Source organism: Thunnus maccoyii, chromosome 5, assembly GCF_910596095.1.
Source record: "Thunnus maccoyii chromosome 5, fThuMac1.1, whole genome shotgun sequence".
NCBI classification, from domain to species: Eukaryota; Metazoa; Chordata; class Actinopteri; order Scombriformes; family Scombridae; genus Thunnus; species Thunnus maccoyii.
Window position 1 is genome coordinate 10580854 of NC_056537.1, and position 15627 is coordinate 10596480.

The 15627-nt window shown below is 38.3% G+C and overlaps 1 protein-coding gene across 2 annotated transcripts; it reads left to right on the forward strand.

Moving 5' to 3' along the window:
- Positions 1–218: 218 nt before the first annotated feature.
- Positions 219–3577, forward strand: avpr1aa (arginine vasopressin receptor 1Aa). Of its 2 annotated transcripts, XR_006096077.1 has the most exons (3): positions 219–1275; positions 2140–2483; positions 2967–3577. XR_006096077.1 is itself a non-coding variant. In XM_042410605.1 (2 exons), exons 1-2 carry the CDS (start codon positions 327–329, stop codon positions 2421–2423), a joined length of 1233 nt encoding a protein of 410 aa, XP_042266539.1. In that variant the 5' UTR covers positions 219–326; the 3' UTR covers positions 2424–3577. The 2 variants fall into 2 exon arrangements, 1 of the variants encoding a protein (XP_042266539.1); XM_042410605.1 differs by having other exon boundaries at positions 2140–3577.
- The last annotated feature ends 12050 nt before the right edge of the window (positions 3578–15627 follow it).

Genomic DNA, 15627 nt, shown 5'->3' on the forward strand with positions numbered 1-15627 from the left:
TAAAAATGTTACATAATGCCCTACAGATCGCACATATCTTGTTTAAGGAATAATGTGTCCCTTATATCACGTGTCACCTCACCAAATAACTTTTTGAGGTCTTCTGGTCTTTTAAGGTTTTTAAGTCTTATTTTTTGCAGTGCATCCACTTTACGCACACGACGCCTGAAATTTGATTCGAGTTTAAAAAGCCCCGACAGCAGCCACCAGCCGCAGAGCGACGGGTTCCCCTCTCTGAGCATCAGGTAGCTCCATATAGGGATCTGAGAGGCACTTCACAGCCCCTCTGGCACTGTATCTACTAGGGCGCACAGAGGGGCAGTGCCATGCACACTCCTGACTATGCGCTGCTCCTGAGCGGGGGCAACCAGTCTCTGGCTTTCAGTTCAACTTATGACCTAACGATGGGGACCATTGGGAACAACACCGTCCACCCGAACGGATCCGATCCGTTCGCGAGAAACGAGGAGGTGGCACAAATTGAGATAATGGTCCTGAGCATCACCTTCGTGGTTGCTGTGATTGGGAATGTGAGCGTCCTGCTGGCCATGTACAACACTAAGAAGAAGATGTCGAGGATGCACCTTTTCATCAAACACCTCAGCCTGGCAGACCTGGTGGTCGCCTTCTTCCAGGTGCTGCCGCAGCTCTGCTGGGAGATCACCTTCCGTTTCTATGGTCCAGACTTCCTCTGCAGGATAGTCAAGCACCTCCAGGTGATGGGGATGTTTGCGTCCACCTATATGATGGTGATGATGACCCTGGACCGTTACATCGCCATCTGCCACCCTCTGAAAACCCTCCAGCAGCCCACCCAGCGCTCCTACATCATGATTATCTCCACGTGGATGTGCAGCCTGGTGCTCAGCACTCCGCAGTACTTCATCTTCTCACTGAGCGAGATCAAGAACGGCTCGGATGTCTACGACTGCTGGGCGTACTTTATCGAGCCGTGGGGCGCCAAGGCGTACATCACCTGGATAACCGTGGGCATCTTCCTGGTACCAGTGGTCATTCTCATGATGTGCTACGGGTTCATCTGCCACAGCATATGGAAAAATATCAAATACAAGAAGAGGAAAACGATGGCTGGTGCTGCGAGTAAGAACGGGATGATTGGAAAGAATTCAGTCAGCAGCGTCACAACTATATCAAGAGCCAAACTGAGGACTGTTAAAATGACTTTTGTGATAGTTTTGGCGTATATTGTTTGTTGGGCGCCGTTTTTCATAGTACAGATGTGGTCTGTGTGGGATGAAAACTTCCAGTGGGCAGGTGAGTGCTGAGGAAAATAAAATAGATGTTTATTAATCATTACTGAATTTAAAATTGTAACAGCTTTAGGGATTAGTCGATACATTGTCAAAGAATAACAGCACAGAAAAGGCACTTGGTCACGTACCACAAAAAGAAAAACTTCCCGTGCGTAAAGAAAACTCCAAGTGCGCACAGCCTTTACGCATGAATGTATTTGGCACACAAAACATAATATGCGTAAATAGCGTACATATGAATCAAAAAGTAGAAAATGAAACTTGTTTACAAGCCACTCCACATACATTAAACAGCAGAATGCAGCATTGCGAGTCTTCAAAAATTTCTCTGCAGAAACGTTCTTGTTAAAAGTTTATCAGGAGCGTGCCCTGATATCATCACTTTACTCTCAACATTTTCTTAAATAATAATAATTTAAAAAAAATACTAAAGACTTTTAGCCTCCTCAGCTATGAGCTTATAGAAACGTCAACACCTTTCATTCCATAGCAAGATTAATCTTCTATTCTGTGTAACATATTTATCTTGGAACACAAATACTGCTATTTGCTTAGGGTTTTTTATGCTGTTTGAACATTTCTGGGACAGATTCAACATGCCCAGCATTCAGACTGCTGCACTAATATCAAGAAAATTAGACTTGATTCGAAACAGTCATGAAGCAAGTTTGACGTGCAACTGAAACAATAACTCTTGTAACCCAAACTTTTTGAACTATTGGGCAGATTTTCTCTTCTTTACAGAAAAATTAGGTTTTACATTTCACCACCAGATGAACTGACTTAGGCATTTCTGCAGCCAAGCCTGTACCAGATGTTTTGTGGATTAATCATCTTTTTCCTCTTCCCTCTCTCTGTTCTCTAGATTCTGAGAACACAGCAGTGACTCTGTCTGCGCTCCTTGCCAGTCTCAACAGCTGCTGTAACCCGTGGATATACATGATCTTCAGTGGTCACCTTCTCCAGGATTTTGTGCACTGCTTCTCCTGGTGCCACAAAATGAACACTGACTTCAAGAAAGAGGACTCAGACAGCAGTCTCCGCCGAACAACACTGCTGACTAAGATGACAAATCGGAGCCCTACTGGCAGTTCTGGCAACTGGAGAGAACTGGACAACTCTCCCAAGTCCTCCATTCAGGCGGAGTAAACACGCAGCTAGGCAACACTGTTTACTGGGGTGGGAAATGAAACATGCCCAGCAGCGAAGGTACACATATATCAACTGATCTTAACTTTGAACATGACTGACAGTGACTGAATTGTCCACCAGACTCCAAAACTATAAAGCAGATCAAGTTTTTTGCATGGGAAAGAAACAGAGATTGGGGTATAGACTGAGAATTTGCAACAAGGACAGAAAATATGAACATGTTCACTGTGTTTTCTTGCTGTACTCTGTGTGCAAACATGTTCTTTTTCACATCTCCTCTGCAAAAATTTAAAAAAAAAACATTGGGAAAGGAAGTGAAATTTCTAAAAAGCCACATACACTCATAAAATATCATGTTTTCATATCTCCGCAATTGTAAAAGCACTAGATGCTGACACTTACCTTTTGACATAATTTTGTTAAATTCAGTTGTAATACTTGGAGAGCCTGAAGTTTTCTTGGAGTCCTAACATGATTTCTTTTAGAGAGCACTTTTCCAGGAATACTGACGCTTTTACTGGTGGTTATGTTTCCCTGCAGTGAACGGCAAACACCCTTTCCTCTTGGACTGTTTACAAAGATAAACCTTACATGGCAGCCTGGAGGTGTGTGGTGGTGAAAATGACTCTTCCAGACCGCACGTCTCTAAGTAACTGAGACAGTCACCTCATCCTTTGTGTATAGCTGTCTACTTTATTATTTTTTCTTGGAATCAGATTTTAGTGGGTTATGTAAAAAAGATTCAAACCATCCTTTCCTTTAATCTGTCACAAAAAAAGAGGGATGAAGGGTTTAGGCTGCATTTATACATTGGGCCCTTGCATGCATCCGCATTTTTTATCATTTTTTTTCATGTTGCAGCAGGCGGCCCTTTGTAAGGATCCTGGTTTTCATTTCTCTTCAGCAGAGGCATACAGGAACCCTTTGAAAATAGCAGAACTTTCACCGACACACACAGATGGGTGTGTAGGGGCTGGCGGGGGTTTTGATGAAGTACGATTGGCCACAGTTGGAGGAGTCTTCCTACCGAATCACAGACCTCTCCCATTGGCTTCCACGAAAATGTTGGGGAAACGCTCACAAATTCCACACACACTACATCAACACGCTTCCTGGTGGGGTTTTTTTTTTGTTTTTTTTTTGCCTGACATCCTGCACCATGGGGGGGTGGGGTGGGGGTCTGTGTTTGGACTTCATTTGCACTCCAGACAAAAACAATTTCCTGCACATTAATGTGATTTGCAGCATTGTGATGTTACTCAGACCACCCTGTACATAGTATTGAGACATTTCTATCTGAATGTATAGTGTATTTGTACAGAAATGGCACTTAAATATCTGTAAATAGGAACAATATATGTAAATTTGGTCAACATGAATTCTATTTGTCTGTAATGGCTTGTGCACATTGAAAATAATCTAAAAATCCTATACATATATGTTGAAATATACATATTGATGTACAGAATATTACACTGGCTTTGCCTCCTGTTTTGACAACCACAACACGGATGATTTCATTCATTAGCACAGTTGCAACACAACCATAGATTTGATTGATTTTCTTTTATTTTAATGCACACAAAGTGCCCAACCCTCATGGGTTTACACCAAAAGTACAGTAGGAATCTCTGGTGTTATTTTTGCTGAAAGTTGAGCAATTTCAAACTTATACTGTATCTCTAGCCAATCTAAGACTAATAAGCACTAAAAACATACCAAGCTCCAGGATTATGCAACGGTATGACCCTTAAGTTGAGAATAATGTGAAAAGGAAGACAGCTCATTTAATGAGACACTCCCTATCAACAAGCTGTCCAGCCCCACACAACATGTGAAAGTCTTGCTTCAACTGATGATATATTAACAGATACTGAAATAGCCTCCCGGAATGTAAATGTAGTTTTAAAAAGTAGCAAATAAAATTGTCAAAACATTGTTTTTTTCTGGATAAAGTAACAACATCATTAAATTAAAGTGCCAGTCTACCCATAATCACCAGACAAATATTTTCTCACTTACTTCTGGTGGTACTTAGCCATGCAAACAATGTCTAACTTTCTGTTATCTGTCTCTAAGATTCCCTTAGCCAACCCAAAAAACAGCAGAGAGAGAGAGAGTGAAAAAGAGAGAGCAGAAACATGCGGTTCTACATGCAAAAATTGCAGCACACTAAATTTGCAGATAGTTTACTTACATTTCCAACTGCTCAAAACACCTACAATAGCAAGTAATGTGCATGGCTTGTACCTCTACAAAGTGGGGAAAAAGAAAAAACTTTCACCTGAGTTTGGTGGTGGGCTTGATAGGTATGGAGACTTACTGGAGTCTTCCCTGATAACTGGCCCCCCCAATTAGCCCAGCACATAAGTGACATGAGAGTGGTACTGATCTTCTCATCTAACTCTCGGAACAAAGAACTCTACTAAGCGCATTTCCCAAAATGTCAAACTATTCCTTTAACAGCATATTTTTCCAGAGACAATGTCTGGGTAACTCTGGATGACACACAACACACTGTCAGTAGTACAGAGCATTTCTTTGGTAGAGAGTCGTTCCAAGGAAAACTGTTTACAGCAAAGCAAATGAATTATCCGGAGTGTTCCATTACTTACATTATATTGGAGTGGAGCTAGAAATCCAAAGACAAAAAAAAAAAAACCTGGACAAATAAAACCAAACCTGCATGGCTGGATACCACTGGAGGATAAGTGAGGAAAATATGTTTTGTAATTTGGGTGAACTGAGCCTTTAACTGTCTATTGGATTCAATCAGGCATGTAATTTGATTATTTAATGATAATATTGTCTAATTGCGTTATTAAATCCTTCTATTTCTTGCTGAAAAAATGTGTTGCACCTCTTATGAAATCATAATGGTGTAATGTAATAATGCAGTGATATCATATCATCAGCAACTTTTATATCTTTATGGCATCATTAGCTCATTTGAAAACCATTTTCTAATATTGTAATGAATGATTCATTTACCTGCCATGTATCACATCATCGCACATCCTGCATGATGAAACAGTATCAACCATTTTTCAAGGTTTCCCTGACAGTAATTAAATCATCCTACGCCTCTTGATCCTGTGTGGTTCAGTTTATCTTTGACCATCTGACCTTATAACATAAATGGTCTGATAATCATATCACAGAGACATATGGGAGGGGAAGTCCTATAAGCAATTATGTGATTCCTTTAAATAAGGTAGAGTAAGTAAATACCTGCCATACACTGCAGAACAGAGGTGGTTGTTATCAGTCATAAAAAAGAAGAATAAAACAAGGATCAGCCAATCCTGGCTGGTATCAACTGGGATCATTCAGCTAAGATCTCTACTTAAGGAGTATGTCTGTAGGCTTGATGGGCATGTCTCAAATTCCCAGTGCAGCAGCCGCTCTGCATCTCATTAGACATGCCAATCATTAAGTAGCCTCTGAAAAGCTGCTCATGCTAACATGATCTTGGCTTAGGCCATCAGTCAGCGTCTAGACTGAACAAATACTTTACAAGGCAATGATTGAGTTTCTCCAGAGAGTTTGACAAACTATGACTCCAAAATAGACAGAGAGGCTCATAAAACAAGTAGCGTGGCCATAAAAGTGGCTCTTTGTACCAGCACAACACTGAATTTTCTGCTCATGAAAAGAGACACATTCATTCCATTCAATACATTTATGTGTCTGTGAAATAAAATATATATGAGCTCCGTGACAATTTATCAGTTTCATCACAGGTTTCATTGCGTTCTGATGGACTAAAACAAAAATCTATCAGAAAATCTATTTCTCTACACTTTCCCTTGTTCGTATAATATAATATGTACTGAGCTGGAAGACAGATAAATGTAGTAAGAAAGATAAATGGATCTGACAGAGGTCTGTGAAGAGCATAGAATTCCTCAGCCACAAAAACCATCATATTCTTTGCGCCCTTTGTGTGTTTTGTATATCAATACCTCGAGCAAAAACAGAGGTGGCGGCAAGTGAGGAGTCGAACAAAGAAGCAGAATTGATCAGAGATCTGAGCTGCGCACACATATAAAGGTCATTGTTCCCTGAAATAGCTATGAAGAATGATTTCACACATACTGTCTCTAATGCCTCTCAGGCATTCAACATGACTTCAAGCAGCAGTTAGCTGTTTCTTGGCAAACATATCCAACTTCCAAGTGGTTGAAAAGAAACTGAAAGAATGCCAGCACTCACAGAAAAAAATACTTAGTCCATAGAATAGGATTTGAGGTTGCTTAATGGAGTTGTCTTCAAGGCATTCTTTAGACTAGAAAAACATTTTGGTTGTGTATCATGTGGGACTCGCGCCAAGAAGATCCATGCTTCCTTTCTAAGTAAACAACTTCCACCATGTTTTTCTTACAGGAAACAAGTCCTGTTTTCTGTTACAATTTAGACAATTGTGTCCACAGCTGGCTTCCCTCCACCTGACACTCTGGCCTTTCCTCCACTCAATACAGAAACTGTTATTGGCAGAACAGTGTAAATGAAACAGGCTAAAAAAGTCTGACAAGTGTTTACAAACTTGCTCATCTGGCAGCAGTGATGATTTTTTTAACAAATAGAGATGTGCATTTTTTTTGGCTGAATTAGACTACTGTTCGTCAGAGGTAATTTAACAAGCCAGATTTGTTGGTTCAGTGAATTAGACATCAACATGTCTTTAATACAGGAAGTTCTTTCAGCACTCTGATCAGAGGAATTAGGTGAGATGAGGCTCTCTCGATGTATCTGTCTCCATTACATGCAACTCCCCCTTCCTGCTCCATTGTTCTCCTTCCATCGTCCTTGAAAATAACACACATTTCTATTTACTATTGTGTTGTTTAATCACTCCCCTGAGGTCATTCGTTTCATGCAACCAACAAGCAACGTCTTAAAAATGCTGGTACACAAAATCTGGACACTGATCAAACATTATTATCCAAGAATTGTCACGTCCCGACAGCGGGTGACGCACCTAGTTTGTTGTGAACGGCTTGAAAATGACCAACAAAATCATGTTTTGGAACGAAGAAAAATAACTGTACATTCACAATGTTGCCACCCCCTCACCCCCCCGAGGGGGCAATTGATAACTGCTGCTGTAGAGCTAGTCCTAGTTTCATAACCCAGAGGATATTTGCTCAGCATAACCTCTTTTTTTTTCTTGATGAATATACATTGTCATCAAAATGTTTTCGCTTCACACAATCTGAACTGTGTCGATTCCACTTGCAGCTGTCAGCATATTTGTTTGGTCAGGTCAGTATCTGTAAGTTATTGTTTCCTAGAACCAAAAGGTCTGAGGTCCTGTACAGGGACACAATGAATGTGCAATTTCATGTTTCTCTTTGCTAATATTTCACAGGAACAACAGAATTATTTATGAATTAGTGAAGTACAAATAGATAGATACAATAAAATAACTGGCAAAACACTGCCAAACACCTTACTAATGCTAATGATGGAATGATGAATATTATTCACAACAAATTACTCAAGTAGGAAGTAAAAATATGTTACACAGACCACAGCCAAAATAGTTTACAACAGAAAATTACAAATGATTGTTAAATGTCCACGTTAGCATCCAATAGTTGTTAACATGCATATTACTATGCTAACATTTGTGCAGTAGCAATGTTAGTCTTCCGCTCAAGTACAGCAACAGCTGACTCCGTTTAGATTGATTAGTTGAGCCTCGTTAGACCCTGATAAATTGAGTCTGCAGCCGTGTCCTCGAAATTACGTTTGTACGCTTCTAAATAGTTTTGGCGTTTCGTAGGAATTGCTGCTTGAATTATGTTCACTAGCAAAGATTTTTGGAGTCAATACATGTTTTTGTTCTCTGGAGGTCGTGGGTGTACAAAGCACAGGACTTTGACACCAGACAGTGGGATTTGTGTCCTGCATGTTTTTAGGCATAGGTTATAAAAACACTTTGGGAAAGTATGTTGCTTGTTGAAGGTTAAGAAAAGATAGCATTTTAGGTTACATAGTGAAAAAGTTAACATGTCCTGTCTCACTGGCTAGGTTTCCAACCAAATGCTGCGAAAAATTTGAACAGAATTTCCAAAAAAATAATGAGCATTTTTATCCACTGCTGTTATGCGAATATTGGGAGTTGGCTTGTTGAGATAAACAGGTGGTGGCCTAATTTTCCACTTGGGGGCCATTAATCCATTGCAGAAGAAACAAGATGACGTAATAAAATGAGTGCCAGTCAATGTCACTAGGATTCCTCTTTATATACAGTCAATGAGATTCTTCCTCTTGTTTTTTCTTTTTTTCTTTTTTTTTTTTGTCCGATTTTATTTGCCTCATTGCAGTCCTGAAATTTAAAATCTTGGTTGAATCATGTGAATTTACACTTGTAACTTTGCTTTGAAAAGTGCTGTATAAGTAAAGTTTATTATCATTATTATTAAAATAGTTACATAAAAGTGAACACATCCAGTTTTATGCCAGTGTTGAATTTTTCAATGTTTGAGCAAGACTTTTATCAGTGGTATAAATATATTTAAAAACATTTAAAAAATAAATAAATAGGCTATTACAGCCACTGAATTAATGAACTGGGCCCAGGTGCCAACTCTGTTGGTGCTGATGGACTATTTTCTGAATATATCTTTTGGCATTTTATGCCTTTATTGGACGGTGACAGTTGAGAGATGACAGGAAACAAGGGGTGAGACAGAGACAGGGAATGACATGCAACAAAGTTCTGCTGCAGGAAATCAGACCTTGGACTTTGCAGCTATATGGCATGCATCTTAACCAGTAGGCTGCCGGGATACACCTGCACTGCAATCAACACTGTTTACATCGTGGTGTATGAATTAAAATCACATCAAGATCTGGGATGAGAAAAAGTTAAAGCACCCTCCTAGATAAATATGGGTTACCCTCCCTTGAACAATAACAAAAATATATAACCCTTTTCTAACACCCATGCATCCTCCCTGCCTTGCCTGGAGTGCAAATGATGTTTGTACAGTCCTTAATAATCTATTAGAAAATGATCTAATTATTTGCATACAAGCTATAATTAATCATGAGATTACCAAAGACACTATCTGTTTTAAAAAACAGCGAGAAATGTTTTCTCTCCATTTTTCATCCATTTAAATGTTTTCTGGCTTTGCGTTACAGCCTCACACAAGCATTAAAATATATAGCCTTTTAGTCTCTTATCTCAAAGAGGCGGAAAGGTCATATCAAAACCTCATTAATCAAACATGTGCTTTGATGTGCTTCGGGATCACAGCATGGCATCATATGAACGTTGAACAAGGATGATGGACTTGCTCTGTGAGCATACAAACCAGGTGGAAATCAAAGGCAGAGCCAGTGAGGTGAGACGAGAGGCTGCTGCACATGTTATCTACACCTTCATCCTGCCTGTTTATGTCGCCATACCTGTGTACAGAGAACATACACAACACAAAACACAAAGTGAAACCAAACCTGCAGTAACATTTGTACCTTACTAACAAATAATCAACAATCTAATTAAGTTCTTATGATAAAGTTGTTTCCAGATATACCTTATATGTTATATATGAACACAATAAATATGAATGTGTGTTTATGTCACACAAAAATATCAAGCCTTATTATTTGATATACAAGTAAATGACACAAACACAAAAACACACCACAACCACCAAAATATGAGTAGCATGCAATGCCTTCACAGCTGAGTTGTTGCCTGGTAACCAGCAGCAGGTTAAATTGGCTCAGCGGACAATGATTAATGAAGTGTTACTGCAATAGTTTTCACTCTTCATGTCCACAGGCTATGGTAAAATTAACCTTCACTTATTATTAAAGCCTTATTTGTGAATAGTTTGTGACATTATTTGTGAATAATGTCACTAGTTGAGAGAGATGAGGTGTTGCTCTGAATGCCTTCGCGCCTGCTTAACGCTGAATGTTCCAGCATCTGACAGAGTAGAGCTGTCGCCTTCTTAGAAATGTGTTCTCTGTGATTTTATCATGACTTCTTATCTGGACTATATCAGGCAGTGAGCAGGGTGATGTGGCTGAATGTCAAGTCCAATGCGTCAGATTTGTAATACATTCAAGTCAAATTTATTTATAAAGCACATTTAAAAATAACTCACATTGACCAAAGTGCTATACAGACCAGAGCAGGTAGCTAAAATCAGAAACATCGACATAAATACTAAGGCTCACAGCTGATAGCACAAATAGACAACACATGGGCGGAGGCACAAACCAAAAATCAGCCACATAAATGAATAAAAGTAAGTTGTGTTATGTACAAGGAGAACAGAACAGTCGCTCTTTTTAAACTTAAAACAGCTGTAAAATGTGCACATGTGTTTATGCATGTTATCAGTTATAACTGACAGGATCTTGGTCAACTGTTTGTTGGATTATTACAAATAGCGGTGATAAGATACAAAAACTCTACTATGAGAGCAAGGTGGTTAGGATATATACTGGGACAACTTAGAACTCCAAAACCAAAGGATGTCCTACAGTCAGTCAATGCAGTTTCCTTGTAAACAAACAGTTACTTAATCAACAATCTCAATTCATGGGCCACTTTTATATAGCTTTCAACCATATTACACAACCTTCATCAAGGGATATTCAGTTGTCATGAACATGGATCTGTTGACATGCAAGTTTAGTAGCTGTTACAATATGATTTTATCCAGACTTTTGGTCCATGTTAGCTTAAAAGTTAGGTTAGGTTTGACAAAAAAAAAATCCAACTCAAGGTCCACTTACTATTTTTTTTCTGGAGATTTCAACCATATAATACTACTATATCCAATACTATATCCAAGGTTGAGAATGACTTTTCATGTTTAAACACAATTAAATTTACAGTGTTTCTCAGTAAAATACATGGTGTGTGTCCATAAGGCCTAACAAATGTTTTGAATGCACTTCTTTCTTTTTTTGCTAAAACTTTTTTTTTTTTTAAATATTTTGAAACCTGCATTTTTTATGTCCACATTACCTCCAACAAGCACCACTAGGGTCAAAACCTCCACGGGGTACCTTTAATTGAAACTACTTTTTACCACAATAATATCACCCTTCCCATGAATGCAGTGGGAACATTGTAATTTTTTGCCCCTCATTGTATTTGCTGCTGTGTTTTAATATCTGTTGTAGAAAATCATCTTAAAGATATGTAAATTTTCCATTAACCTTTGTCTTGTTAAACCGTCTGCCTTTGCCACAGCTCTGTTTGTGGCAAAAGAACAGCAGGCCGCCTCTCGTTCTGTGACATACAGCAATATCATAATGAGACAATAACAAACGTGACACATTTGCACATCATGTAAAATGCCATCCTGTGTTAATGTCGCCTACTTTGCAGTAATGCATCTAAATTAAAACAGCTAGGATTTAATTATGTTAACATGCTACATTTCAGAGCATACAGTATACAGTATAGACCACTTTAAATTATATAATTTTGCTATCTTTTGTTGAATTAGCCAAGGTTTTATTTTGAATGGTCTGTCGGTGCCTAGTTGTAAAAGCTTATTAAAATTCACGAGTTTTTGACTAAATGATTTTCTGTTCCCTTGCAAGGTAAAATAGAGGCATTAATGCTCCAGCTCTCCATTTTCAACAAAGGCTATGGAGTTTATTCCTGCTCAGTATGTATTGATTTATGCATCAATTAGTGTTTCCACTTTTCATTGTCTTGAGGAACAAAGACGCATCATATCTTGCTATTCTTCCAAACCGATGCTGGAGTTGTCCTCTGTAATTAAACATGGACTTTTATTATGATGATGTGTGCCAGTCCGGTTCATGAAAACACTTCCAAAATGGTCAATTTGAAACAGCTGCTCTTACAAATAACAAATAAACAATTAAGATACACATTAGAAATTAATAAGCTTTCTTTAGTGATAAATAAATTGGATAATACAGGATAACATAACTTAGAAGTTTGGAGAGTGCTTTTTTTTTCATACTTTTATAAATACACTAAGAACTGTAAACCAAAGTGCATCTTGTGAGTACCAGATAAGAATGAACCATTGAATTATATCATCACAATGTCCCAAAAATGTTCTAACAGACTTTTTTACTCATCAACATGTGGCTGTAATATCCCTTATATTACATCATCTCCTGGAAGGTTTGATACTTAACTGTGGTTTACCTCCATGTTGTTATGAGCTTTTCCTGCAAGTAATTTTCATAAAAACATTCAACTGATCATTCAATGTCATGCATTTCTTTCACTTGGTGCTTTCTTACCGTGTCTTACTATTTTTGTTTGAGTGAATATATGAAAAATGACAATGGTAATTTAAAAAAAAACATTATTTTCTCTATTTTAGTTATTGCTTTTGATGAGGCAGGTAGTGAATTACATTTTATGTAAACTACAATCTCAGTTGCACTAAAACCCAAACAAGTCCCATCTTTTTGTAATATAGCAAGAGTTTCTTCACAAGAGTAGGAGCAAACATAGCACCCTTTTATACTATGCCCCCTACTTTAGCTTTCTTCATATGTTTATACATAATGATATCACATGGTATTTGACTACAGATGATAAATATTTGCTTTAGCTAACTGTAGCTCATCACAGGCATGTTTTTTATGTATGCTTAACTTCTCAAGTTATAAAAAACAATATATGACCAGAACTTGAGTGATTTATGAATTCTCTAAATGATTACAACACATGCACGTGCATACTCAACAACGGCCAGTTTGTATTCCTTTTCCACAGGCCGAACCTTGGAGGAGGAAGGTGTTGTTTACTGCAAAGTGAGGAAGGCAATAACAGAGACAAATGGTCACCCCAAGCTTAACCCACTGATGGGACAGATGGGAATGGAATCTGGGCCCATCAACACCCATAAATCAGGCACATTCGCAGTTCCAACACCAGGCCAGTTCTGGTGTTGTTGTGGTGTGTGACAACACATAAAAACCAGCTGTATGGGCGTATGGGTGTGCATATGTGCATTGAATACATGAAAAAATGCAGACACATGTCTTGTACTGTGAACATATTATACATAAATGTATACACACACACGCACCAAGAGATGCCTCAGTTTTACAAAATAGAGGGTCAGAAAAGGGTTCCCTTGAAAGATTCTCAGTACGTTGATGACATCTGCTGGTCAGAGATGAAAACAACAAGCTGAGGTGTACAGGAAATAATCAAATAATCATTGTCACTGTCAATTAAGTTAACACACACTTTCAATGTAACATGTACAGTATATTGAACAATTTAATTGTTTATAGGATAAGCATCTTGAGATCCCAACAAGTCATTACATTTTACCAACAACTTAGGGGTCAAATAACAAAAAAACTAACACAGAATCACAGAAAAAAAATGACAAAAGGTAAAAAAAAAAAAAAAAAAGTGTTATTATTATGCTTTGATGGCGGAGAGCACATAAATTTAACACTTAAATTGAAAAAATAATTAAATGCACTTGCACAATAGTAAAAGATGTAGCAGTGGCATTGGAAGTTATAATTGCTGTACTCGTACTAGTGCAGTAATAAGCAGAAGTAGTGGCGGTATGGTTAGTATTAGTTTTTTTGCTGTAGTTTAAGTTGTAATAATAGCATTAGCAGTAGTAAAGGCGTTGCCATCCTGTAGCTCTTTGTTTGAATCTATTTGGCTCTTCTGTTGACAGCAGCATTCTTTACTTAATTTTGAATCTAAGTTATATTTATATCATATATGCAAATTGCTGCCTTAATATAGCAGCCAATATCTTAAGTTAGTGGAACAAAACTGCACACATAAAAGAGCACCAGCTATATATCAATCACTGCTACAATATACCACAATCAGCCACTACAACAGTGGAAGTAGTTGTATACATGCTCAGTAATAGCTTTTAATATCACTTGAACACTAAAATGTAAATGACATATATGTATATAGTCATTGTCATGTCTCGGTATTCCAGTTATTAAGCTTCAGTTAAAAGACAGATGCTGACATGAGGATGTGTTGACTTGTCTCTGTGTCTCACACACAGATGAACACACGCCAACCTTTGTGATCATCCATACTTACGCACGGGTTCATCACCTCAAGATTATCCTCTGCTACGAGTGCGTGTGGGCGGCCGTCTGTGTCCATCTGTGAGTCAGTCATCAGCTGAGCAGGCTGATTACACACACAAACACACACACACACACACACACACACACACACACACACACACACACACACACACACTTCATCATAACCCTGTGATGAATAAGACTGAGAAAGAGCTGGAGGGAGGTGATGTGCGAGAGTGGACAAAAAAATAGAAACACCTTGCAATAGCACTGAGTAGAATTGCAGTAGATATTAGTCTATTATAATTGACTAACAGTGCAAAATTATGTAATATGGCAAAGCTCCCGATGACATACTTAGAGTTTCATAATGAATGATGCTCACCTACTGGAATATTTTTCCAACTCTACAAACTAAAGCCAAAAAAAAAAGCACAAATCTGCATTATAAACTTGTCCGTAAGAATGACCAAATATCTCCCTTGATACCTTTAAAGATTTATTTTGAAGTGCAGATTTGGAACTCCACTTTAGTGGCCTTAGCAGTGACAGAACATTGCCAAGTTTACACCATTTATCTTACAGCACAACTGAAAAACTTATTTTTTGCTCTTATCTCTTCAGTGGCTGCCTGCAAGCTGTAGAGTTGAAGTTGTTGCTCATTGTTCAAATCACTTCACAGGTTTCTTACATCGATTACCTCCTTGCAGTTTACAAACAGATCATTGCATACAACTAACTCTACAGACCTATAGTGATGATGATGATGTCTTATACCCAAGACTGTGGAACAGCCTCCTCAAACATTTGATGGCAGTATTAGTTGGCAAGTTCACCCACCTTTGCAACAAAAATACACTACATGGACAAAAAGTATCTACACACTATGTGAACACCCAAGCATCACACCTATACAGTATGTAAGTGCATCTCATTACATTTCATTATAAAACCATATGCTTTAATATATAACTATGACAGCCTTCACTCTTCTGGGCAGATTTTCCAAAAGATTGTGGAACTTGGCTGCAGGGATTTGCTATCATTCAGCCACAAGAATAATTAATAAGGTATGAACTGATGTTGGATGATGAAGCCTGACTCGCAGACATCATTTAAATTCATTTCGAAGATGTTGGATGGG